This window comes from Takifugu rubripes, chromosome 13 (assembly GCF_901000725.2).
Source record: "Takifugu rubripes chromosome 13, fTakRub1.2, whole genome shotgun sequence".
Taxonomy (NCBI): Eukaryota; Metazoa; Chordata; class Actinopteri; order Tetraodontiformes; family Tetraodontidae; genus Takifugu; species Takifugu rubripes.
The window spans coordinates 15,926,567-15,954,255 of record NC_042297.1 but is presented as its reverse complement, the minus strand read 5'-3'; the positions used below and the strand labels follow the sequence as shown (position 1 = coordinate 15,954,255).

General features: G+C 47.0%; 1 protein-coding gene across 4 annotated transcripts in view; it reads right to left on the bottom strand.

Moving 5' to 3' along the window:
• pcdh9 (protocadherin 9) overlaps positions 1-20,782 on the bottom strand; it is a 135,208-nt gene extending 114,426 nt beyond the window's left edge. Inside the window, exons 1-3 of one of the 4 annotated variants that reach the window (XM_011610087.2) lie at positions 19,908-20,776; positions 16,279-19,429; positions 12,063-13,060 (exon numbers count right to left, since the gene is read on the bottom strand). In XM_011610087.2, coding sequence (XP_011608389.1) covers positions 13,004-13,060; positions 16,279-19,314 — 3,093 coding nt within the window. In that variant the 5' untranslated portion in view covers positions 19,315-19,429; positions 19,908-20,776 and the 3' untranslated portion in view covers positions 12,063-13,003. Of the gene's footprint in view, positions 1-12,062; positions 13,061-16,278; positions 19,430-19,907 lie in introns of those variants that run through there. The other 3 variants (XM_029846194.1, XM_029846195.1, XM_029846196.1) reach the window with 3 other exon arrangements.
• Between the last annotated feature and the right edge of the window lie 6,907 nt (positions 20,783-27,689).

The following is a 27,689-nucleotide window of genomic DNA, read 5'->3' as shown; positions in this document are numbered from 1 at the left end:
TGCACTTCGGATGAGTGCATATTGAAAACAAGACGAGAGGAGGACGGAGGGAGGGGGACGGGGGGGAACTGCAACACACCGAAACGTCGCAATCCAACAAACGGGCACGCGGGGAGCGGGAGTGAAGGGAAAGCAAAGTGACAGGTGTGTGGTGAAAATGAAAATTGAGAGATAAATTAGACTGGAAAGTGAGGAATACACCGGGAGGAGTGAGGCTGTAAAAGACACAAGATTGAGGAGGCGACGGGGAGGAAATGGAGTAGAAAATACAGGGATTTTCAAACTTAGAAATCAAGAGAGGGGAAGAGGATGAGGGCACGGGGGAAAAATCACTGACTGAGAATGGAATAATGGAAATACGCGGCTTTCGCTGGGTGGCAGAGAAACACAGGCAGGCCTGTCTAGAGGTAGCCCGCATTTTCATCCCCGCGCTCAAGCTGAGAGAGAGAATAAATACTGAAAGAAGAAGAAGAGAAAAACAAATACCAGGCTAATATGATGAGTTTTAAGCCAGCCCTCTCATTTCACACCACGCTCAGACAGGCTGCAGGTCCACAATAGCCCCTTTTAATTAGATTCCTCGGTGCCCATTTTCTTATGCTAAACAGCGAGGTGAGGTGACGGCGCCGGTATTTAATTTCAATGGCAACGTCTGGCAACAGCAGGCAGATTTACAACTGGAACGCCACGCAGGGATTGGGCGGCGCTCCAGCGCTCTCATGGTTACCCTACATTCAGAACAGGATCCCAGTACACAACGCACGCAGCCACGACCGGGAGGGGCAAACCTACATCGCTATATTAGCATCAGAATATCTGGCCGAACGCTGTCGGCCCAATCTCCAACGAGGCCTGTTTGAAGCTTTGTTGCCCATGTGCGTGCGTGCGCGGTTGTGTGCCTGTTGACTTGGCAGCAGCTCCTCAGAAAGTAGGACTGCGAGCCTGTAACAGCCGGCCCAGTGTGTGGCCTCCCTTGGCACACAAGCCCAAATGAGCGGAGGGACGGCCGCTGTGGCAGAAAGCTCCTCAGCAGACAAAACCTCTTAATATTCCTTCCAAGTCCATTAAGGCCTCAAGAGATCGGCCCGGATTGATTGTTGGCGTTTGATATTACCGGAGCCTTCGGGGCCGCATCCTCGTCCAAAAATTAGAGGCGGCGTGCGGGAAAGCCGGAGGAATTGAGGGGCTAAACACAAGGCGAGTCGCCGGCCTCCACACAATGAGGAGCAGAGGAATAGCACCTGTTGGCAGGCACGGTTCTTTTTTCATTTGAACTTTTTGTTTTATTTTAATTCGATACTGGATTTTTTTAATTAAGGCTATGACCTCTCCACAACCCCCACAACCCCCCCCCCCCCCCCCCCCCCCACCCACCCCACCCCCCCACCCACACACACACGCACACACACACACACACACACACACACACACACGGGCAAGAAGAAGAAAGGATTCCTTCTTGTGAAGCACTGATGCAGGTGCAGAATAGAAAGCCCTGACATCAAATGATGCTTTATATACCCCCCCCCTTCCAACTGATGAAAGGACGGCAACATCAATTATTACGAATGAAACAGGCTCCTGACTTGAGGGGACAAACGCGGCTGTTTCAGAAGTACATTCAGACGCGATCGTGGCATTTCAGATATAAAAAAGAATCGTTGCGCTCTGGACGCTCACTGGTGGCTAAAGTGGCGAGAGCCTGGAACAGGCTGAGGTTCACATGGACCTGATGGATGTTCACTGCCCAGGTCGGCGTCGCCTTTACAGCTGGTCTCACTGTAAGAAACGAGGTCATTTCCAGGTCCCCGCAGGCTTCAGAGACCGAGAGAATATAGATGGTTAACAGCGGAGACGCCGATGCAGAAAAGGTGCATTAAATATAGAATGTAAGCTCCTGCTTTCTGACCACCGCCACCCCCCCCATCTCCTCATCTCCAGAAAGGAATGGAACAACAGCTAAAACTAAGCCAATGCTAACCGAGCCAGCTAAAAAACACACTGCCAACTCATATGTATATGTTATTTTCGGAGGGTTTGTACTGTAAAATATCGATCACAGTGCAAAAATTAAGCCGGGGATTCCCCGGCAAAGTGTCACCCTGACAGAAAGAGCGAACGGCTGCTGATCAATAACGTCCTTCCGTGTCCACAGGACAGACACGACTCCACAGTGTGTTCATAATCACAAAATCAACAGAAAATCAAAGAACACCTTCTCCCCAGATATTCATCAGTCCAGTCTGCCCAGCGTGTTGCTTTAAATCCCCTCTGTCCCTTTCTGTTATGAATATTATCCCCCAGGCTGACTATTAAGTGGATAAGCGCTCAAACACACACTCACACTCATACACACACACGATTAGTGACGATAAAGACCAGAACGAGGTGCAGGCTGATCCCTATGGCTCAACACATGCTATATTTGGTCCAATCATCACCACATCAGCAAAGACACCCTGAGACACTCGTGCACTATTCACAGAGGGGCTCCTGTCTCATGTCTGGCCCGGGGGCCACCGCGGTCCGGAGTCTCATTGTTTCCTGGGCAAAGGCCGCTCTGCTTCCTGGGACAGCGAAACACTCCATCATGCATGTACGGGAAAAGAAGGAATCACATCCCACATGAGAGGTGGAGGCTCGGATTTGAAAGGTGACGGAGGAAAAAGGGAATAAATGGGACTGTGCCAGACGTATCTCTGAGTCGGACGCGTCCTCTTCGCAGGCTCCTGCAGACTGATTTCTGGCTCCGGTGGATTAAAGGACGGGTCATTCTCACCACCAAAGATCTGCCGAGGTGATGAGGACGTCGCTGGAGCAGAGTCTGACTCTCCGGAGTCACTGTGTCGTTTATTTGTCTGTGTTAGCGAGTAATGTGTAGTCTTCTGAGTACTCAGGGACCCTTTATCTGCTCACATTTGTCTGCTTCCTGGCTGCTTTTGGAAATCTATATCAAGGGCCTTGTTCCATCTGTGTAACTATTTGTCATCTTCTCGCATTTGAATGATTTATTTTGTGGAAATGTGCAAAATCCATCCAGAAAACAGATATTGGCATTGAATTTTGTTCCAATAAATCTAAGAAAGCCTGTGTGTTGTTCTTATTTCAATATAAATGCAAATCTTTGGGTGATTTTATATAGAGATGTATGCAGGAGTGGCGGGGGGGGGGGGGGGGGGGGGGGGGGGTAATTATTATTTAAAAATGATTAATTAAAAGATGCAATATTGGCAACGCTGTGGACAGACAGCCGGGCGGAGACAGCTGAAGGTCCTCTTTGCCTCCGAGCCTCCATCGCAGCCGTTTCTCTATGTGTTCCAGTCGAAGTTGCAGTGAACTTTTCCTCCGTGGTGGAAAATCTTCCTCTCATCGCGAGGCGACTGCAGCGCCGCGCTCTGAATGATGCAACGGGACGCAGCCGTAAAGCTCATACATTGAAAGAAGAAGAAGTTTCCAGGAAAAGCAGCTGTGCCGGGAAATAGGAAATAAATCTGGGTGCATATAACCATTATCTGGGCACGTTATCGTCAGAGGGCGAATCTGCTGAAAGAGAGGAAGCTGGCTGGGTCTCTGCGTGTTGGAAGATAGGAGAAAGCAATTTTCACCTCTTTCCTCCTCATCCCAGGCACGCCGCTTGATTCAGCCCTCGCTAGGACCGCACGGCCGGGACTGAAGCATTCCATCTCAAAAAGCTAGCCAAATGTTTTACACCGCGGCGTATTATGCAGATTATGGGCCGGTGGGAGGGGTTGCTAGTTCAGAGCACCTCCTCCTCCCACTTTTATTTCTGCTGTTTTTCTGTCGCGGATGACCTGTGGAGGCAGGAGAGGGCCTCTTTTCTTTTTTGAAACTCTCTCAACAGGGCAACAACGCTATATTTTCTGTTAGCGTTAAATATTCCCGCGCGCCGCACCCTCGTGACGGCTTATTCTCGGGCAGATTTATTACGGGCCTTATCTGCTCGGCTCACCGCACAAAGGCGCGGCTCACGCGGCAGGACGCTGATGCCTGAGGCACAAGACAAAGCACACAATCAATACAAATCTGCAGTCTATACATTGAACAGGAGCGTGCTGACATCCATCCCTCCAGCAGCCATACATCATAACGTCTTATCTAATTAGCTCCCTACAGAGCTTGATGGATCTAATTCAGCCGCATCTCTCAGTTTGCTGTAAAGACAATCATCTGCTCTAAGTGTCAGTGTTGTTTGCCGTTATGATGGAGGGAATCTATTATCTGTCGCGCAGATTTAAGGAAATCTGTAATCGGAATTAACTCTGATGAATCCGAGCGTTTCATTGGCCTGATCCGTTGGAGGAAACTGGGACTCGACCACAGCCCCCTGGAGATGCTTTCGGTCTAAAAGGGGCTTATTTGTTTTAATTTATTGGTTTAATAAGTCACAAGAATAACATTGGCCGGCTGCCGAACATCATGGCTCCAGTCTGTTTTGTTCGGAAAGGGGCTGTTTCCGTTGGCAATGACGACGTCATATCTGGAAATGTCCCTTTTATTTCCGAGCCCTTCATTACAATGTGCTTAAACATAAATCCTTCAAAATCCCCATAAAATCTCATTCGTGTTGTTATTCTTCCTCTAATGTGCTTCCTGTAAAAATCCGGGCGGAAACATGCAGACAGCGGGGACCGCTATTCATAAATCACCTTTATCTGCTCGGAGGTCCGGTCGGCGGGATTTACGGGATCTATTGGCAGAAAAGAACTCCGATATTCAAAATACTCGCCTGTTTCCATTAGTGTCAACTGGAAAAACAGCATCCTTTCATTACCTCTGGATAAACCTGCTAAAGGGACGAGGACCTGGCTGAGCCCGTCCATGTTTTCCAGTGTCCACTTGAAGTTGGACGGAGAGGCGATCAGCTGGAAGTGGGACAACGACCAGACGCCTTTGTTCTACTACACGGCTCCTACGCCACTGTACTTGCTCTAACAGTTGGTTCCATCTCCACCGCCGCCGGTCCCCCTTCAGTTTAGGTGGTTGTTATGGCAACGCTGCAGAAAACTGCTGTGACATGACACACAATGAATGCCAGAAGTCACGTGCAGCTGTGGTGGAGTACGGCGCCGTCTCTGTATGTGTCAGTTAGCGAGATTTCTTTTCTTTTTCCAGGAAGCTGAAGGCGGCGAGGCATCGAGGCTGCTGAAGGCGACCTCCGCCTCCAAACCGCCGCATGTGCGCGGCCTTCCGGCCGTGTTTGCATGTTTATTTCATGCGCCGCGTCGCCGTCGTGGCTGTCTGGCGTCCCGCGGTGCTACTGCGGCGGCCCGAGTCGCCCTAATTGCTCCGGCTCGCTTGGAAACTCGACCAGAAGTTTCGGGGGAGAGGAAAAGTTACAAGTTGCTGCTAAAATTTATCAAGGGCAAACTGCAAAGAGGCACGTAGAGCGGAGGAGAGCTGAGCGTGCACCACGCTGCGCAGGAGGCATAAATCATACAGGCTGCAAACCTCTCCCCATGTTCATGTGTTTGTTTGCTTTGTGACCCAGGGTGGTTCGGCTCTACGGGTCCACGTTCAGCCCAGTGCAGCTACAGTCAGATCCACCATCTGACCTCCTCCGGGCAAGTCGGGGTTAAGTGCCTTGCTTAAGGGCACCACAGCGGCGGTGGTTCCTCCTCCCCGGAGTTCTGGGGGGTTTATTGTTTGTTTGTTTGTTTTATTTATGTGTGGTTGCAAATTTAAGGGGAATAAAAACACAATCGCTAGCCTGCAGCTCCAGTTGAAGGATCTGATGAGATGCAGCCGACAGCACCCGCAGGAGCTCCAGTCACCAGTCGGCGCCGCCGTGGCTGGGAATGAAAAGCGTTCCTCTTTGGGATGAATGCAGGAGCTTCCACAAGAAAAGGAGGAAAAGCAAAGCGGAACCGCGGCACAAACTCCAGCGTCACGTGGACCAATCAGGATTTTCATTTCCAGCGTTTACAGCAATCTATCAATGCAGAGGATGGAGCGCCGGGAAGCATCTGAGCCGCAGCTCGTATGTTTGGAGGAAAATGATTCCCATTCAAGGTGAAATTGGCCTAATCCCTCCATGTTCTGCTCATTCCTTTATTGTCTCGCCGCATTACGAAATCAATGTTTTCTTCCAAATCTTCCAATTAAAAAAAAAAAAAGATCAATTTGCATTTAAACATTGTTTTTTTTTATTAAAATCTTATTTGGAAGTGACACCTTTGTTGGATCGCTGAATTTTTCCATCTGTGTTCTTAAGCTTCCGGTAAATGTGTCTAAAAATAATGCATAAGAGCCCAAATTGTTTCCAAGGAACTCGTGTTTGCACCATTCATTATGTTCATCATATCCAATCAATATTTTTTTAATGGAATGTACAAGTTTAGCTTGAAGCGCGATGAAAGTCCAGGAAATGCCACTGACATAAAAACCTTATTGTTAACGGCCATATTTGTGTTACTGAAATTTAAAGCACATTAACCTCCCTGGAATTAGGTGCAACTACGCTGTTCAGTAGTTATAGATTACATTTTCTAACGATCAACCTTTCTGTAATACTGCTCGGGTGCAACAGCCGTTCAGCACATGACTCATTAGCATTCAAGTACACAAAACAGCAGTGTACAGTAGCAAAGGTCAAAGGTTATGCTAACGCTCAGCCCCCGTCGCTATAACACAAGCTGTAAATTGCCGTTTATCGTCCCACATTCCATCTGATTTCACGTGAAGTCAATAGATTCCACACAGAGGTGCGCAATCTGCAAACCTTTTGATACTCTCCTGACTTCTAATGAATGAGCTTGTAGCATCTGTTAGCCCGCAGCACAAACATCGCATGATGCATCCTATGACCACAATGCCGGGCTTCACATGCAGATCTCCATAAAACGTGCTGTTTCCTTTTGACCTTTTCCTGAAGACGGTTTATCACTAGAAACCCGTGTTTTCACCTGTGAGAACCGCTGGGAAGTTATTGGATGAATATGTAAAAAAAGCTCACAAAAGGATGAAGAAGAACCAAAGACAAAACCCAGAAAAACATCCGGATGTGTGTCTAAAGAATATTTCCTTTAACCCTGCTCGTGATGTGTCCTTTGTGCTTTCATTTCTGAATGTGAGGATGTGAATATGCCCTGAACCTGTGTGAGTGGATCATGTGTTTGACCGCAGTCGTCGATCAATCACCGTTATTGGATTACCGCGCCTTCCCCCACTTCCAAATGAAAGGAGGGACTCTTTGCAAGGACACGGCTGGGGGACGATCAAGGACAGAATTAATCGGACTCCTGTCCAAACAAAGTTAAAAAGGCATGTGACATCATCCCTCTGTGGATAATTGTTGGAGTGGATGTTATGCTCCGTCATGTGCGCTCGATTTCATGATGAAAAATGTCTGCGAGGAGACAATGTGGACGCGGCGGGATATAAATCTGGCGAGCGCGTTACTCATATAGCGCGTGTGTGCGCGCTGCACGCTGGCTTTCTGCTTAATATCCACGCGGTTGTGGGGAGTTAAATGCATCTGCTCACTTGAGTGCATGGAATCCTCTGTATTTGTCTTTGCTAATGCTGGTGGTGGAAAAAGAAAGCTGAGATTTACCTCCAGAAAACTGTGACAACAGGCCTTTTATGCACTGAGCCTGCATCTATCCCCACTTTACATCCTAGAACTGTCAAAGCTCTTTTTAATGTTTTTTTTTTTTTATCACCAGTCTAATAATGTGCTTTTATGAGCTAGTGTTTTATTCCAGTTCTGAAGTGTTTAACTGTGGGTTATACTGTGTGAGCATTGCACTTTTATTGATAATTGAGTTGTTTTATTGTAATGATTGTTCGCGTTTGTCCTTGGATTAGATTTTTAACCTTAATGGGTTTTTCCTGAGGAACAAATAAATAAATGAAGCTCGTTGAGGAGCTAAAATGCCAGCAGACAGCGCTACTGGGTTACAGGCGTGTGAGTTAAGGCAACAGATCTTTCCTGATGACTGATTGGTTTTGACGCTGTAAACCATCAGGGTATCGACGCGTCGGGAACGGCGTTGATATTAATGTACCGGCCCTTATATGGCAGAATAATTCCAGAGGAATGCCTCGTGTGGAGCCAGTAATGGCGCCAGACCAAGATTTATCATTTGACAAGCTGGGAGTGAGAACAGATGGAGGTCATATTTCAGACGTCAACCGGTTGCCCGCCTGTAAACACAGGCCGGACAAGCCCCGACAAACGAAACTGAAAAAGCATTCCCAAAGTCATCTACAGTCCTTCGATCCCCCAAAACCATCAAACAGTTTGGGACAAGCGGGCCTCAGGGCACTGAAATATATGCAGACCAATTTGACGGCAGGCGGTCTATTAGTACTTGAGGTCAGAGGTCAGGTTTCAAATTTCAGCCGCTGAGCGCAGAGTGGTTTTTATGAAGGTGACGGCATGGAGGAGGTCAAACTCTAAATCCTATATTTATTCATTTTACGTTTAACCTCCTTCTTCATTTTTTTTTAAGCTCAATGGCGTGAGAAGTGTAAGCTCCGCCCCTGGCTTTTAAAACGCAGTGGACAGATTAAGCCGAGTTCGGCCCAGTCTCCACAGATGTGTAGGAGTGGCACTTCCAAATCCTCCTGCAAACACCAGTTAGGAGGTGACACAGCAAGACGACTTAGTCGGGAAGGTAGCCGGAGATTAGCGAATCAAAGCGCCACACGAACATCCACAAACAAGGGAAACAACAACAACAACGAGGCATACCGTCGCTGCCCGATTTGACGTTTTTACCGTGTTACATATTTGCACGGCGGGTTGTTTGTTTACGCAGATGAAGCCGCGGCTGATGATGACAGTGTGGGTTTGGAAAATCCCTGAAAATTACTGTAGGCACGAGCGTTTAAATGTGACGGCGGAAGGTTTGTGCTGCTAATTTGCCGCTGACGCTCTGCCATTTAGGATTGATGTAATTAAGTGCTGCTCAGCTACACCTGCTTTTTAATTGGATTAAATAAACAAGAGCAGAGACAAAAATGAGTCATTTGGAACTCGAGCTAGCTAAAAGAGAACTTTGGGGATGGTTGTTTGGTTTTTTTCTTCTTTCCCCGCACTCGAAAATCGTCTGATTTCGTGTCAAATGACTGCAATCGTGTTTGCTACGCGGGCTTTAAGAAACGAACGCAGGGCGATTTGTGTCATCACCGGTTCGCTCATTTGGAAGCTGCCAGGCGACTAGCATCACTCCGGTGATTCCGAAGACACGGTCTTTCGATTTGGGAGGGCGCGTCGGGGATTTTTGGAGGAGGTGGAGTCAGAAAACAGTGGCACAAGTTGTTGATTCGCCCGATGCACATTAGCCTGACTGGAGGGCGGCGTGGTTGTCTGAACACGTGATCACAAAGGAACAACAGACAAAAAGGAAGAATTGATCTCTTCAGTGGTCTTGGAAACATTTATTATGAAATTAAGAAGGAAATAGCACTGATCAGATAAAGCTTTTCAAGACAGAGTAGGTGTTGCAGTGAGCTAAACAGCTGGTTTATTTCAGATGGGATTTATGTATATCCAGAAATGGAGAAATAAAGAAAGAGAGGAGAGTAAAAAAAAAAGGTAAAAGTCCATTATTGTTACCACAGCACATTAGGCAAAATTACCAGGAGTTCAATTCACATGAAACATCTCATATATACAAGAAAGATTTACATCAATGAGGGTTACAGAGTCTTGTGAGCGATGGACCCGAGGGGTTAAGCAGTCAGTGGCGCTCGTGGGTGGAGGGGGTGGGATGGGGGTGGGGTGGGGTGGGGTGGGATGGTGGTGGGCAGTTGGCAATGGCATCGTCACGACTGTTCTAGACGCACGCCGGCGACAGAGCACCGGCCTGTCACCAGCGTCCTCCGACACAACAACCCGATGATACGGACGCGTCCCCCCCTGGGTCTGTCATATCACGACTAACAGCACCACTCTTTCACCCCCCCCCCCCACCCCACCCCGCTTCCTGCCCACCCATGAGGTTATAGGGAGGAGGTAAGAGGGACACAAACCGTCCTCGTCTGTCACAAGTGGTGGGGGCACGGAGGCAGGGGAGAGGGATGGACGGACCGGGGGGCCGGGGACCACATGGGGAGCAGGGAGGGCGGGTGGCCGCTGGGTGCAGATGGGTGGGGGGGGGGGGTGCATTCAGACAAGGATGTAGCATCATAACTTCATCTTCTGATATCACCTCATTTTTGGTAGACAAGCAAGAAGTCAAGAAACATTTTCTTCCACCCTCTACTCCTAAACTGGGATGAATTTGGCTGAGGCCTTGACAGAGTGTGTGTGTGTGTGTGTGTGTGTGTGTGTGTGTGTGGGTGTGTGTGTGTGTGTGTGTGTGTATGTGTGTGTGTGTGTGTGTGTATTAAGCTGGGAGGTTTTTGTTCGACACCAGTACCTCAGAATGATGGACGACCTCGGATAAATATGGGACGCGTGATTTGTGGATTAGTGGAAACATAAAAGGAATTGAGAGATGAGGACATGACGATTTCTTATTTATCTGTGCATAAAATGCATCGGGCCTGCGCAGGCTGATCAACGATCAGCTGAAATCGTTAAATGGGGATGAATCGGATGAATGATGAACGGGTCACCAGCCACAACTGACGGACAAACAGAAAAATAGACAAACAAGCAAAAAAAGGAGGATTTTTGATTTGCCATCATCAAAACTGTGATGAACGGATGGAGATGGTCAAAAGAAGAAGTGAGACCTCAATTTCAAATGGGATTCCTGGTAATTTGCCATCATCTGTGACTTAAAAAATCCTGTTGCTGCTAAAAAAAAAAACCCACAAAAGAATCTAACGTATGAAAGAAAGGTGGCACTCTGGTTTGGTTTGTTTTTTGTCTTTCTTTCTCAAAAATGCTGAAAATATAATGTAAAAATGGACTCCATTGATCAGTCACAGCAACACGGAACTTTGATTTATTTTGTTATTATATGTAGACAAAATGTTCACCCCTTGGGGCAACAACTCCCTTGCACGCACTATCGCAGCCCACAGTCCATCTCGACACCAACACAGAAGGAGAAATGCAGCTTTCAGCCACGACGAGCTCTGCAAATCCTCAACTGATGATTGGAAAGCTGATAACAACCTAGCTAACGGATCTACGGTCCCCCTGACGGCTACATTTGGTAGCATTTTACTCATTGAAGGATTATTATAGGTTCTGCATCCTGTAGATGGAGATAACAGCACATTTGATTTTAGTGTGTGTATATAGAGCACTTTTCATGCACTTTATCCCTTTTTTTCTGGGAGAAATGTTGTGTATTAAGAGATCAGGAGCACAGTACCTGAACAGGAAAGGACAGGACAGCTGAGGAGAGGAATGCATGAGCGCAGTCACTGACAATCACTGGCCTCTCTCCATCTCCGTCTTTCATATCTGCCCAACTCTGTGTCAGCACAATCCGGAAGATATTGCAACAGACTTCCCCCTCAGGTGCAACATTGTCATAGTTCATTAATCTTCTCAAACTTCTCCCGCTGCCATCGGCCCCTGAACATACCGCTAATCCACTTATTAATGTGGCAAATGAACCTGCACAAGAAGGACGACTCCCCCAAGGCGCCATAATTACAATGGTCTGTACAAACCCCTGTTTGCATAGAAGGTTCATTCATTATGTGGACTGAGTAGACGGCGCCAGAAACACTGAGCAAAGGATTTGCTGTGGAGATTGAATATCTGCAAGAAAGCGCGCTTGAAATCTACTTCCAAAGCAGTTTTACCTAAATAAAAACACTCCAACTGCCATTTTCTCCACTGTCATTGAGACTGTCTCCTCTTCTTTACGCAATAATGAATAAATAAGCAATACATCGATTTGCCTTATAAACCCAAGTGAGAATAACTGAGAATTATTTCCTGCAGATCAGGCTAAAACGAATTTATTATCCAAATTCATGACCAGCCTTGTAAACACGTAATAACTAGAGAACAACAATCAAAGAGAGCAGGTAACAAGTATGCGCCTCTACCATCCGACATAACAACTCAAATATTTTGGTAAAAACAGAGAAGCGATGCATTTCTGGACACTTTAATACACAGCCTCTGAATAAACAAATACTGTGGATATGTTAATGATATGCAGTCAAGAGGTGATGTGCAAAAAAGAAACAATGTGTGCTCCGATATCTTTCGGCACAAGCAGCAAAAAGAGCATATTAATTTCTGCGCAGCAGTGGAGCGACCTGTGCCGATCGCGGTCGACCAGCGCTGTTCTGCCGAACGGGCGCGGGATGAGCGGGAAAGTCAACCAGTCCAGAAGCTTCCAGGTCCGCAGGGAGAGGAAAAGAAGCAGCGGATTGTCGAGTTTATGGAAATATCCAAAAAAAAGAGTTTTCAGCTATTTGCAAATGATGATGCTTTTTCCCCCCAGAGGCCCCTCAGAGAAGTTTATTGCATTTCATGCTCAATTCTCAAATCTTCCAAAGGGCAGTTTTTAACCACATGCTCTCCCGCTTGCACGTCACACGACCGGAGCATAATTTGCAGTTGGGGGGAGGAGAGACCTTGTGATGTGTCACATTTTTGCGATCACAAAGCCTTCCAACCGTTGGGTCCGGCTCAACCATCGGTAAAGTCATGTTAAGACGTCCTCAACAAGGGAATTGTGATGGTTAACACATAGCTGTGGGGCTGTGTTATGCTAGCAAGCCACAGCTGTGCCTCCCCATAGGAGCACAAAGAAAAGGAAAGGGGGGTGTAATGGCTGGAATATACTCTCTTGGATGCTTGTGTTGCCTGGTGAAAGTAGGACAGTGTTTTTTTCCTCAGTGTTGTTTACACTAATGCAGGTCCCTCGGGGCTAAATAATAAGTAGGAGGGGGCGAAAAGGGAGATCGCTCCTATCGCTTTTAACCAAGTTTGGAGTTCTCATAAGCCTGATCCCACCAGGCATTTGTCTGAGAATTGTGTATGATGACACCGCCGTCTGCTGCTCCGCTCCCCCTGTCAAAGAAGACGCTTCCGAAACCTTGGCGCACTTGATTATTAATTTCCTCCCAGATTCCATATAGATTGATTGGAGCTGATCTTCCGTGGAAGTGACTCATGGGAACAAGAACAACAAAAAAAAAAGCAGAAAAAAGTCTTTTCAGCTTGCAGTTCTTTGACAGAAAGTCTTCTTTAAGACGTTATTCCCCCCGGTATTTTCCGCGGAACATCCTTTTCCCGCTTATATGCTTATTTGACATCAGATTCGAGCAACGCCGCATGATTGGTGACATTTTGTTTCCTCCAAAGACAACAGCGCGGCTGCTTAGTGCCGTTCTGTCACATGACTTTGCGATGCATCATCTGGCGCGACAGCCCGGCATCTGACGTGTTTTTTAACGCCGCAAATAAAACCGCAGCGTGAGCGAACAATGATAACTTTTAATGTTATTGATGTATTGCTATTATCTCTGTGTGTGTATAAGGAACAATTTAATAATGCAGTCCTTATCTCTGTTCAAAGCCCGGCCGCACAGGAAATATGATAGGATGATCTGATGATATTACCTTTTGAATATACTGTCTGTTTAAAGAATCATTCTAAAGTAATTGGTTTTTGTTTTCTGGCAGCGCAGGAGGATTTGGTAATAGGGAAACGCCATCTCTGTTTTAGTCGAGCTGAATGTAAAGAAAGGGAACAAGCCCCATTTGGATAAAGAGCGATTTGTCAGCAATCATGAAATAAAGGGCCCTCATGTGTCGATACAAACGGCCGCGCTGCGGAGCTAAACCATCAGAATATGGAAAACATAACATGCGCTCCCTGCTTGATGCAGCACGACAGCACGTGCAAAGTAATCAGTTTACCCACAATCAATAACTGCCATTTAGCCTTAAATCTGAAGGGTCGGAGCTCCAGCCAGTGGGGTCTTTGAACGATTACGGGCCGAATCTCCCTCCAGAGTGGCATTACAAGTGCGCAGAGACAGGTATTGGAAGGTGGAAAATGATTTCTACTAATGACGGCAATGAGATGGGAAAACGGAGCCGCGTGGACGGAAAATATGATCAGATTCATTTCGGTTTTCTTTCCTGACGGGCAAGAAATGACACCCGTCCCGCGCTTTTTAAGGTTAGCTGGGGTTTTGTTTGCTAGTTGTTTCACGAAAAAAAATAACAACAAAATGAACAGGCCATGTTGCATGTAAGCAGTGACTCAACACACACTAAGAGTATTCTCCTATTACTGTGTATTATTTATATAATGTGGCTCTATAGAAAACACAGCAGCGCCGTTTGTGTGCACCGTGCTGCCATTTGTCAGGATTATTGATCACCATAAATCTTGTATGAAACTGTGGGATGACTGCTCAAATCAATGACATTGTACTTACAGTATAGTGTCATATCTCATTTGTCCTTCTCTGGGGCTGAGTGAGCCCCCACCACCCTACCCCACCGTAATCTATTTCATCGTCTCTTTACCACGCATTGCCAACCAACCACACACACACACACACACACACACACACACCACAAGAGACACCTCCTAGTAAATGACACCAAATCACCCAAATGCCTCTTCTGGTTAGGGACTCTCCCACGGGGGTGCGTTCACTGCGACCCCCAGATGCGGTGACCTGGAGGTAGGCATTGATGGGAGTCACGCGGTGTCACCGCTGTAATTCCAACCTCTCTTCCGGATAGATCTTATCACTCACGTCTCTAACTGCCATTATCAATCTTCCCTGCACAGCTTCCACATCATTAGGCAAGAGTATTTCACTAAGAACACCAACACAGGTTTCACTTCTTTCTTCTCCTCCCTTGCATTTAAATGTCCACTGCCCGCTGGCACCGTGCCAGAGTACTGGGTGCAGCGCAACACTGCCACCTAAAGGATCAGTACCACCACCCAAGGAGCCTGACCGGCAGACAGCACTCTCGCTCTGCTCCGCTCTGCTCCGCTCTGCTCCTCTCTCCTCTCCTCTCCTCTCCTCTCCTGTCCTCTCCTCTCCCCTCCCTTCTCCTCTCCTCTCCCCTCTCCTCTCCTCTCTCCTCCTCTCCTCTCCCCTCCTCTATCCTCTCCTCTCCTCTCCCCTCCTCTATCCTCTCCTCTCCCCTCCCCTCCTGTCCTCTCCTCTCCTCTCCCCTCTCCTCTTCCCTCTCCTCTCCTCTTCTCTCCTCTCCTCTCCTCTCCCTCCCCTCTCCTCTTCCCTCTCCTCTCCCCTCCCCTCTCCTCTCCTCTCCCTCCCCTCCCCTCCCCTCTCCTCTTCCCTCTCCTCTCCTCTCCTCTCCTCTCCTCTCCTCTCCTCTCCTCTCCTCTCCCTCCCCTCCCCTCTCCTCTTCCCTCTCCTCTCCTCTCCTCTCCCCTCCCCTCTCCTCTCCTCTCCTCTCCTCTCCTCTCCTCTCCTCTCCTCTCCTCTCCCCCTCTGTTTGTCCATGTGTGTTCCATTAGATTAGAACTGTGTGTTGCGCAGTGCCGCTTTATTAGCAGAAAAATTAATAAGGCTCTGATAAAAAGCAGCATGGATTACGTTGAAATTTGAGGCTCATTATTGGCTAATCCGTTTTGAATTGGATGTGTATCAAGTTCCAGAAAAGCTTCACCCAGTTCGCTCGTGTGTTTCGGGAGGAGGGATTTAATTCAAGCCTAGATGCAAAGCCTACAGTGACATTCACAGCAGACTAATTATTGACTGTTGTTATTGCTGCTTATTGCTGCAGGTGCTGGAAAGGTCTTTTTGTGACATTACAATATGCACCAAATAAACAACAACAACAAAGAAAAAAAGAACAGAAGAAAAAAGAACCATGAACACACTCAAGAGTTTTATGAGAACAGAGGTGAACGATTGGCTAATATTTTTTTGGGGGGGGGGATGTGTGCAGCATTTTTAACCTGATATTCTGAGTAGATAGGTCAGAAAAAAATGTTTCTTTCACAAAGAACACTGTGTCACACTTAATGTACATTTTACAAGTGATCTAGCCAGGGTGCTGAATAGACAAAAATAGGGCAATCACTCACCCACTTGCATTTTGTTACATACGATGAACAGATATTTAAGACAAAACACAAGCCTGTAATTAGTCCTCAAAGTTTATGCACGTAATTAAGTCCACAATCGACTCCGCTAGTGATTGTTTGAGTTTTTTTTCTTTCTTTTTTTTTTTAAGTTTAGGAACTTGCTGAAGCTGTATGTTTGCCGTACTTTTTTTTTGTTGCTTCACAGGAGCTTAGCAAGTCTATAATTTAGACCGGCACTTTAACACTGTGGAACAGGGCAGTTATAGGCAGTACTTATAGACCAGTAAAAGTGCTCTTTTACCTGCTGTCTGGTGTGCATGGGCCCTTTGGTCTTGAACCCTCCCTGGGAGCTGCACTCTGAGGCACTGAAGTGGTCGGAACTTGTGGAGGACCTCTTGGAAAGCGTGTCACATCCCCCGACAAACGTGTTATCCAGTGGGAGCTCCTGAATTACGTGATGCTTCTTCACTGACACCGGGGTGTCAGCCTTGAGGTGGAAGGCCGACTGCGGCGAGGCAGATTTGTAGTGCCGGGCCAGGTCTGGACTGTTGGGTTTGAAGGTCGTAGTAGGTGTGGCATTCCAGTCAAAGCGCCCAATTCCTTGCTCCTCCAGCTCTGTGGGGAGGCTGATGGTCCCGTTGATTGGTTCGTGTGCAGGGTCGGTAGGTTTGTTCCCCTCGATGGTGACGAAGTTCAGCAGGGAGCTTTTGGGGGACTTCCTTTTCTTCCGCTTCTTCTTCTTGTTCTGCTTGTTCTCCGTGTTGGGCGACATCCACTCTGTTCCCTGTTTCTTCCTCTGTGCAGCCTTGAACCTGGACGCGTGGCGGCAGCGCAGCAGTACGGTGACGAATATGACGATAATCACCACCAACGCACCCGTCACGAAGGCTATCATTATCGTTAAATAGTCTCCGCTCTGATAAGTTTCGCTGCTTTCGCCGATATTTCGATCAATCGGCGTCTCCATGGTGCGTCGGATGAGATCATAGATGAGCGTGGAGTTGCCCACGGTGTCGTTGACATAGAGAAATACTAATACGAGAGTATGCAGAGATTTAGGATATCCCAGGTCACTGATATTGACCACTAATCTGTGTAATCCTATGTCGGTCACTGCCGGTTTTTCCTCTAGAGTAATATTCCCTGTTACCGGGTCAATCCTGAAGAGTCCTTTGTTGTTCCCACTCACGATGGTATATTTCAGTTCAGCGTTCATACCCGTGTCCCCGTCAACAGCAAACACCTCCGCCACCACGGATCCAGGTATAGAGGAGAGGGGGACAAGCTTGAAGGACGTGTTGGAGGGGGGGTAGATGACGATGGGCGTGTTGTCGTTCACGTCGATGACATTGATGGTCACTTTGGCAGCCGAGGAGCAGGGAGGTCTGCCGCTGTCCACGGCCCTGACGTCGAAGGTGTAGGAGCTCTGCTGCTCCCTATCAAACGACACGTTGGATTTTATCACCCCAGAAAAAGGGTCCAGGATAAAGTTTTCGTTGTCGTTCAGTATGGAAAGCGAGACAGCAGCATTTTCCCCGGCATCCGAGTCCGTCACAGTTATTACCCCCACGGTGCTGTATTTGGGAAGATTCTCAGACACGAAGAACTGAAAGTGGTTATGCGTGAACTTGGGGTTGTTGTCGTTTTCATCAAGCACGGTTACGATGACGGTCGCCTGCGTCTGCAGAGGCGGCGTTCCGTTGTCTCTCGCCGTTACAGTGAAGAGAAACCTGTCCTGATCCTCCCGGTCAAAAACCCTGGATGCCGTCAGGACTCCGGTTTTGCGATCCAGATCGAAGAACGACGCGTTCGGCCCTAGCTGATAAACAATCTCTGCGTTCTTTCCGCTGTCCTCATCAGTGGCGCTAATAGTGGTGAGGAACAGGTCGCGTTTGTTGTTCTCCATAACCGCTAGCTCGATAACCGGCTGGGTAAAAATAGGCGCGTTGTCGTTTTCATCCTCCAGCCTCACCCTCACCAGGGCAGTCTGATTCAAGCTCGGCTTTCCGGAGTCAGATGCAACAATCTTGAAGTTGTACTCCTTGGTTCCTTCGTAGTCGAGCAGCGCGGACGTCTCCAGCAGATACTGGTTGTCGTACACGGCTTTGAGATGGAAGGGCACGTCCTTCTCTATAAAACAAATGACCTTGCCATTGATATCAGTGTCTTTGTCGGACACCGTGATGAGAGCTATCTTGGTGTTGATGGGGTCCTTCTCCGACAGAAAAACGGTGCCATTGATGGGACTGATTATGTATCGCAGGTCAATATTAGGTGGATTGTCGTTGACATCAGTCACATTAATGGTGACAGTAGCTCTGGCCGGACTCGAGCTTCCATCACTGGCTAAGACAGAGAGCTTGTGAATCGCAGTCTCCTCTCTGTCCAGAGGCCTCTGCACCGTGATTAGCCCAGATGTGGAATTTAACGCAAAGAGTCTCTTGGTGGCAGGAGACACCTGAGTCCCAAATACATAATGAATCTCCGCGTTAGCTCCTATGTCTGCGTCTGTGGCTTGAAGCTGCACGACAGACGTGCCGATAGCGGAGTTCTCCGGGATGTGCACCTCAATCTGTCCCTCTTTGAACACCGGTCTGTTGTCATTCACATCTGTTACTGTCACTTGGAGAATAGCAGTGCTGGATTTCTGCGGACTGCCGCCGTCCTCCACTTTAATCTTCATCACGTACGTATCCTTCTGCTCTCTGTCCAGATTCTGCTGCACAATAAGCTGGGGCCATTTCTCCCCTTCTGGCGTTTCCACTATGTCTAAGCCGAAGGCGCTCTGCCCGTTGATCAGCTCGTACTTGTGCACGCTGTTGGGGCCAGTGTCTGGGTCAGTGGCAGAGGGAATTGCAAATCGGCTGTTAATGAGCGTGTTCTCCGGGATGGAGATGTTGATCACAGGGGACGGAAACATTGGGGCATTATCATTTGTGTCCTTGACAATTATTTTGATCTTTATCAGCCTGAAATAATCATTAGGCAGTATGACTACTTCAATCTCAAACGAGCACTCGCTGTCCTCAAACGACGGGCCGGGGCACAACTTTTCCCTGTCGATTCGGTTCGATGTCGTGAAAATCTCGCCAGTGCTGCTCAGCACGCGCACTAGTGGGTTATCTCCAGCTTTAGAGACGAGCCGGTACACAAGATTAGCACTCACTCCAGTGGCAGCATTTGTGTGGGAAATGTTTAGGTCCTTTGGTATGTTTCCAATCAGGACATTTTCTTGCAGCTCCTCTCTGATGGGGTAAATTAGCTCTTGAGCTATTGAAGGGTCTATCAATAAACAGGCAAGCAGGGCACCCAACAGGTAATAATCTTTTAGATCCATGGCAATGAAAATGTTTCCAGTTTCCACAACTTCGCAGTGACCTTTTTTTCTCTATGCGTTGCCACCGGCAGCGCCTCCTTTGCGGGCGATGGCAGGAAACGTTCCACAGATAAACCTACAAATACATGACAGAGTTTCTCTTTAGGGAAACAACTTTGCCATTCGCAGAATTTATTCACATTAAAGGAAACAAGCCCGATCGTTCAGCTGTTCAGTCCTCTGGGTGTTTCTTTCTTTAAAAATAAATTTTAAAAAATTCAAACGAAACAATCATGTGGCTCTTAACAAATGCTCAATTCAACAATTCAGGGGAGGAAAACAAGAAAACACTGCAACGAGCATTTAAGCAGCCATTCATGTCTTTCCTCCCGCAGCCCATCCTCAACAAAAAATCACTTAATTTCCAGCACCCCAACCTGCAAACGTCCACGAAACTTCTCTGTATTATTAATCTAATATAGAAATGTGCCTTAATCAGATGTCCGTGTGTGGGCGCAGGCACTAATTAATACGCACGACTAAAGCTCACAAATATGAAGTCAATCAGATTGTGGATTCTTAATAGGCAAGTGAGACAATATTATCTTACATACCCAAATCTGTCGGTGCGCAGGAGAAAAAACCGTGTGTGTCAGCTCATGGTCTTCTCCTCCAGTTTGCCCGTGAGCAGAAGATATCCTTCCCAGTGAAATCTCGCATTAGGTCCAGAAGAAGAGAACAAAAAGAGGGGGAGAAATGGCACCACTAAGGAATTCACTCTATAACGGGTTTTGGGTTGCAGCAGCAGCAGCAGGTCACACAAACTGGGCTGAATTCAAGGCTGCATATGTCGCAGTTCCATCGCCCCCCATTCAACTTCAGGAAAAACGGACAGGCTCTAATTGCGCGACCTGTGGTGATTGCGGTGATCAGCGTCGCTCCTCAACAGACGCAGCCGGCTCGTCAGCTGTTTGCGGCGTCTGCCCATCAGAACGGCTCCTAAAAAGAAATGTCATCTCCCGCACAAGTCCCGTGGTAAAGCGGCGTTTGCGCCCTCCCGGCTACCTGTTAAGGTTAAAGCGCCGATGAGGTGAAGTCAAGAGGAGGCAGCGTCCCGTCATGTTTCAAGTTCACGGAGCACAATCAGTAATCACCCGGCGTAGACAGGAGAGTTAAAGAAGAACAGTGACGGGATTTAGTCTGGACAGCAGAAAATGGCACAGTTGCGTCCACCTGGAAACGCCAACCCCGATGGAAAGGCTGCTCAGAGTGACACCGATGCGCTGCGCGTATGTGCCGTTTATCCTTGCGCTCTCACTCCCAGAGCAGAATATCTTGTACTAACTCTGTGTAAACCCTCAGGAGGGGTGGTGAAGTACACCACACCGACACCCCCCCCACACACACACACACAGTTCCCGCCCCGTCGACCTCTGTCATTGGACGCTGCCCCGCTCTTTCAGCGGCGTCGGCAACCCGAGCGGCGACGGGATTGGCCCCGAGTCACGTCACTTCATCCACGGACCGATGGGCTGTCCGCGGCGGAGATGCTCCGCGAAGATGCTGCTGCAGGGTGCAGAGACTCTTAACCAAAACCTTGAAGGCTGAGGGTGGTAGTGGGGGGGCTTGGGGGCTGGGGGCTGGAGGAAGGGGTGATTATAATGATGATGACGTTGATGGTGATGGTGACGAAGCTGCCTGCGCCTGTTAATGAATTCTGATAAACTAGACTGTTCACATTTTCTCTGGGGGGTTATTAAAAGGAGGCAGGGGAAAAAACAACAACAACAAAAAACACTCGAGGCACAATTCCAGGCTGATTCCAGGTAGGGAGCAATAATTGGGTTGACCAAAAAGAAAGAAAGGGGGGTGGGGTCGCATGGAATAGTGGGATGCACCGAAACGGCTTCCGACTGATATGAGCAGCCAGGAATAAACATACAATTAGAGCCTTGTGTGAGAGTCATTAAAAATTGCTCTCCAGACAGAGAAGTCGTTGTCTGCGCGCCTCTGCACGGGGCGCGCATTCACACTCTGCGCGCCACACTTGGCACCGTGGCCGGTCATCAGCTCAGAGGAATAACCTTGCCAGTTTGCCCTCAGCCGCGCACGCTGTTTGCTTGTATTTAATCCTTCATCTTTCCCCCCTCAACTTCCCTACGCCGTGGCGGAGCCGTGATGAAGAGCTTTTGATGCGACTTTGGTGTCGCCAATTCGCTCTGGCGCTCTTTCTTGACAAGTTACAGGGAAGCGAGAGGCTGGAGGCAGAAATACAAAAGACCGAGAATGACACCCCAGAAGTGGGACCGAGGTAACTGGAAATCGGCCGATTCAATCAGATGTTAGTCAGGGTGCGCCGCGAAGATCCAGCTTTCATTTATTACCGACTTCTATCCGATCATTACTTAATTTCAATGCAGCAGGTAACCAACAATTTAACACCACCACCACCCCCCCTGTGCCTGCTCACAGCGGCAAGCTGTTGAGCTGAGAGCCCGGGTGTCCTGTCGTGGTGAACACTGCCACCTTGAGGTGCTCCGGCACAAATGACTGGATCTGTGCGCAGGAAAAAAAAACAATACTTGCGTGTGGAGGAGTGATGCAGGAGGAGAAAGCAACGTGTGAATGAACTTGGCCGATACGAGGATCAGCCCCACAGCCCTCCCGGATCTCCGGGTGAGGCAAAGGCCGGGCAAGACGCCACGTCGTCGAGGTGAGAACTAGACTGCAAATGTCTCCTGAGAGCTTGGCTTATTGCCTGGTCAGCAGTCCATTAGTGCAGCCAACCTGGTGGCCTGACCTTTCTGCCTCTGGATTTAGCCATCAGCCTCCTTTGCTAGGAGAAAGCAACTAAAAGAGTGATCCGTCACTTTACTTTAAGGTCTGACACCCTGGATGCATACTCAAAAGTGACAACATAAGAGTCTGCAGCACTGGTGAACCACTTTCTTGCTCTGCCAGGCAGTTGGAACCATTAGGTCCTCAGTTATCGAGAGAAAACGAGAGATTGTGTGGGTTTTTCTGCAAAAAACTGCAGAAGTCTTATGTTAAAATTAGAGAGGAATGGCCAATATTGCCAGCTCTCTAAGCCGTGAGTGCTGCACAGAAACTGCACCGACTGGAATCGATGACCAAACTTTCCCAGCACGCGTGCAAAACATCACCTTCATGGCTTATTCCAGCATTTCACGCCTCTCAAACTGTGACATACATATTCAATGACTCCATTTCCTCTAGATTAATGCTGCTGTTTATGTTTGGGTTTTTTTCCTCCACTCTCTAGGTTTTATCTCATTTGTCTTGTTTACCAACGTGTGCTAAAATATGTAGTGTATCGATATCTGCTCTGGGCCTTCTGGTGGCTAATGCCACAAAGAGCCACAAAGAGCCGAGGGGAAGATCCCGTTCCAAGGCCTTCTGATTCCCAATATACAGTCGCAGCCTATCACAGCGTTCCACTCAGCCTTACTCCGACTTATTTATGTCGCTGAAGTGCTCCAAGAATAACGCAAGGGCAGAACGTCCGTCAGTGTCCAAGGCTGAACAGGTGATTATTAGTTTTTTGAAAAATCTAAAGTCAGATGGGTTTTCTGTTAATGTTCAAAAACAAACAATCGCTGGCAGCTGAAGGAAATAAGAAGGAGCCCAAGGACGCCGCTACGCAAACTGGGATTTTATTCTCAGCTAGGAATTTATCAGGATGAAAACGAATTAATAAACGAGTAAGTCAACAATGGAGTCGTTCCAATGTTTCCATCCTCAAGTGGCTGTGTACTGGCCCGAAGTTCTGCTTGAATGTATCTGTGACGGTGGCGCTCATCTGGCCTTCGGTCTGATTAAACCTTTGTGGTATGTAATTAATTTTTTATACTGTTGGGTATAAAAGAAAGACAGTCAGACAGACAAAAGCAGTCTTTATCAGCACCCTCAGAGCCAATCATCAGCCTGTAAAACGGTCAGGTTGACGGGCACCACAGCGTGCACGTTCTGCTGCCTGTGATTTGAATTTTGGACTGAACACGTGCTGTGTTGGCGTTCAGAGCCGCGCCGACTTGCTTATTTATTTCTTCTAACGAGCTCACTCTTCTGAAACTTTCCGGCAGTTTGTGGTGTTTTTTTATTTTATTTCTTTTTTCCCATCGTGGTATGAAAATGTTTTGGCAGAAATGTGAAACTAGTTCCTCTCTTTTTGGCTCAGCTCAGCTAGGTTGAACTTGAAAACTTTTTGTTTGAGAAAAGAGATGTAATAAAAAAGATCACAGTCCTAGATCACTATTAATCACTATTGATGTTGAATGACTCTGGCTGCTCTGGCGTAAATATGGAAATTTATAATAATAGAGACCTTCTACAAGCATCTATAACATTGTAGTTATAAAATTGAAAGCTCTTACTTCTCACTCCTTCCCTAATGATACTTAACAATGCTATCAAAGTGCAGTTCCCATTTCTAAGTTCACAAGTTCATAAGTACACTCCAAGTTCCCCAGAAGTGTTCTTGCCCCTCCCGTTTTATCAAGTATCCAGCAGACAAGACTTGAGTGGATTTAGGGCTGGTAAGTATCCCACAATGCATTTCACCTGAGCCAGCAGGCAGCTGCAGTGGTGGAAAGTTTGTACTTCATTGTACAGACGTCAATCAGAGATCCTGCCATCTTGCTGGTGGGGTCATTCCCAGCTGGATCCTGGGACCAGGAGGTCACGGGACAGAATCCCTCACCATTTGTGTGAAGAAGTACCTACAGGAGGGAAGCAAACAAAACCAGCGAATAGAAAAGAAGTTAATAAGATGCAGTGGCATTTATGCTGTTTCATCTCAGCTTAGTTTAGGTTTTCCAAGCATGCGCTTTGCTTTGTTTCTGTCATTCTCCCATTTCACTGTTATTACTCATCTCATCTTTACTCAGTTTTGGTATCAGCTGCTCGGGAATATTCACATGGATGGTTGTTCAGGTAATATGATATGAAACAGATCTGATGACGCCGAAGAGAGCGAGATAACTTCAGTAAACAGGAGAACGTAGGAAACATTACTATTATGACACACACTTGTGCGTTCAGATGATGGGATTTCAAAGGAACGGTAGCACCGGTGTGAATCTTCTTCAGTGCTGAGTTCATTTACATCCTCCTAAGATGCTGGTCACTCGCTGGTCTCTTGTTTCACACGGAGGGAAACTGATGTGTAAAGTATAATTACTTTTGATTTATTTTTATTTTTTGCATCAAGATCAGATATTGAATTTCAAAAACCATCATGCTCACAACTTTCTTTTCAGGTATTGAAAAATCCAAACTGCAAAAGAGGCAGAAAGAAGATAATTTGTGCAGCAGCTCCTCCTGCTGCAGTCTGAGGGTGGGATCCTGCATCTACCGTATTTTCACGACTGTAAGGCGCACCTAAAACACTGAGATTTTCTCAAAAATCGACAGTGCGCTTTATAATATGGAGCGCCTTGTGTGTGGACTGAGTTCCAAAATCTGCTGTGCGCCTTTGGTAGGGGCACTACGGTAAATGCTCGGCCCATCGATTAGTGACACACCTACGCATAAGGATCCCCTAAAATGGCACCGGTCAAGCGGCACGCGTATGAGGCTTACTTTAAACGACAGGCCATCGAATATGTGGCTGAAAATGGCAATCGAGCTGCTGCAAGACATTTTAATGGAAATGAGTCCATGGTCAGAAAGTGGAGAAAACAAGAAAGTGAACGAAAGTGAGGAAGACGAAGCTGAATTTCCACGGGAACAAAGCAAGGTGGCCCGAGCTGGAAGACCGAGTGGAACAGTTGGTTGTGGAACAGCGAACAATACGTGCGAGGACAACTGTTGCGCAACAGCTGCCCGCGGATTACCAGGAGAGGGCGGCCATCTTCCGCACCTACTGCCGCGACAAGATAACGGCGCCCAGCCACATCTATGAGGCAGCGGCGGGCAAGTTATGCCACCATATTTGGGTGGATTGTAGACGCATGGGCTATGATACCGTCTTCATGTATTGGAAGAGCTTTCACAAAAGCCGGCATTAATGCTGAAGCGGAACCGGTCGGTGAGTCTGATTCAGATGATGAAGAAGAGGAATTCGGGATGTTGGACATTGAAATAGTGCAGCTGTTTAATTCAGATACAGAAGATGAAAACTTTGATGGTTTTGTGGCAGAAGAATGAATATTTTGTTCAATAAATGTGTCGAAACTCACTGCACCTTTTATTACAGTGCGCCTTATGGTCGTGAAAATACGGTACTCATGGAGCACCCACATCTGGCAAATAGGAGCACATGGCATTTATTCTGCTATTATTTACAAGATGTTCTTGTTAAAAGGGGATGATTCAAGCATTTCAAATAACTACAGGCCAATAAGTAATTTATCTCTACTGGTTAAAATTTTTATGCACAAAGTTTTTTAGAAATGTGTGACGTTATATCAGCTTCTCAGTCTGGTTTTAAGACAAGACACAGCTCTATGGCAGCAGCACCGATGGTGACGTCTCTGGTTACTGACTTGTCCAACGCGTTCGGCACAGTTAACCAAGATGTTTTAAAATCTTGATTTCTGAGCCTGCTGCTCTAGTTATTACAGTGGCCAGTCTCAATGCGTTAGGTACGATGGTGTGTGTTCTAATGTTAATATATATTCACCAGGGTGCGCCACAAGGCTCTGTTCTAGGTCCAGCCTTGTTCACCGTTTGTATGTAAATGGAACTAACCTAGGTCAATATGACCTCTCTGCTGAAACAGGTTTTTAAATGCAAGTAAGATTGAAAAGATGTTGTTTACCAACTCAAAGTCTCGGTCATTGAGTGTGCCTGCCGAGGTCACTCCTGATTGAAAAGTGATTGGGTTACAAAAAACTAATGACCTGGTAAACTGGCTTGATAACTCATTTAATTTGAAACTACATTTGCTGAATCATGCGAAGATGCTGAGGCTAAAACTGGGTTTTTATTTTTAGTGATGTTTCTCTTTTAATGTCAAAAAAATAAAGTCCCTTGTTGCTACTTTTGGACCATGGGGATCTTCTGTACATGCTTGGCTCTGCTCTATGTCTCCATATGATTGTTGCAGCTCACCATCCGCCTTCGATGTTTATCACAGTTTGCAGAGCTCTGCCTGGCAACCTGCAAGCTCTTACATCGCTATATGTGCATTTATAAGGCAATTCTTGGGCTTTTCCCAACATACCTCAGTGTTTTTATTAAAAGGAAAAGTAACGGACAGTACTCCTCTCATTCCCAGGACTTATTTATTCTCCATTCCAAAAGCCCAGACAGAAATTGGGGAAAAGAGCTTTTGGGATTTGCACCTGCAGCCTGGAATTTGCTCCAACATGCTTTTAAAGTGCAGGAGCTTGTGTCTTGAGGTGAGTTTAAACGTAAATTGAAGATGTCAATGTTTATAGGTTAAGCAAATGAGCCAACTTGTGCATATGTGTGTGTGCTATTTGTTTTGCTGCTGACTGTATTGGTCCGGTCACCCAAGAAAAAGAGGCTGTTAATCACAATGGGGACAAACCTGGTTAAATAAAGATAGTCTGCTTGCACACAAGCACGCTGCTTGTAACATACACATTTTTGAAGACAGACCACTTTCGAGTTTAATAATTTAAAACCACAAACCAATAGACTCCAAAGCCTGACTTGACTGAATGGGGACGAGTCCAACCACTTCTACAACAACTGTAAACATTTCATACTGACTGGGAAATGTTTAAATCGGCTGCAAAACAGCTGTTATTAACAAAAGTTATGTTACCAAAAGCTGTTAATTAGCTACAGCACCCAGCACCATACAGTCATTTTTAATTCTGTGATGATGTGCAACGACACCAGCACCTGTGCTGAATTTGCTGGCCCCTCACCGAAGGTGCCATGATCGAGTCCCCCACGTTGCTGCTGTGGTGCTGTAACATGACCATAAATCAGCTGGTTAGATGTTAAATGTATGAAGGCGTCTCTTTGGTTTTAATGCATAAATAAGCTGTGCTATAAATTTGATGTTTTTTCAAATTCAATGTCAAATTAAATTCGATCCCCCAAAGATCAGGTTGCAAAAATTCGATTTCAGACTCGAAAGGCAGAGATTTCCTTCTGTAGATGAGGCTCCGCATCCATGGAGAAGAATCAACACAGCTGGTTGGGACCAAATGAGTTTCAATGATAGGATCCACAGGTGTCCCAAACATAAAGATGTTAGAAACTTCAGTAAAAGGTTCAACTGGACTTCCCAAACAAGAAATCGATGAAGCATCACTTGCAATCGTAGGGAGGAACCTAAATAAGTGGATGGAAGCAGTTTGCTATTTTCTAAAATGATAAACCAGGCGACTAAAGACACAACCTTGATTCCCAATCATTGTGCAATTATTTGCAGACATCTGGCCTGCATCCAGCAC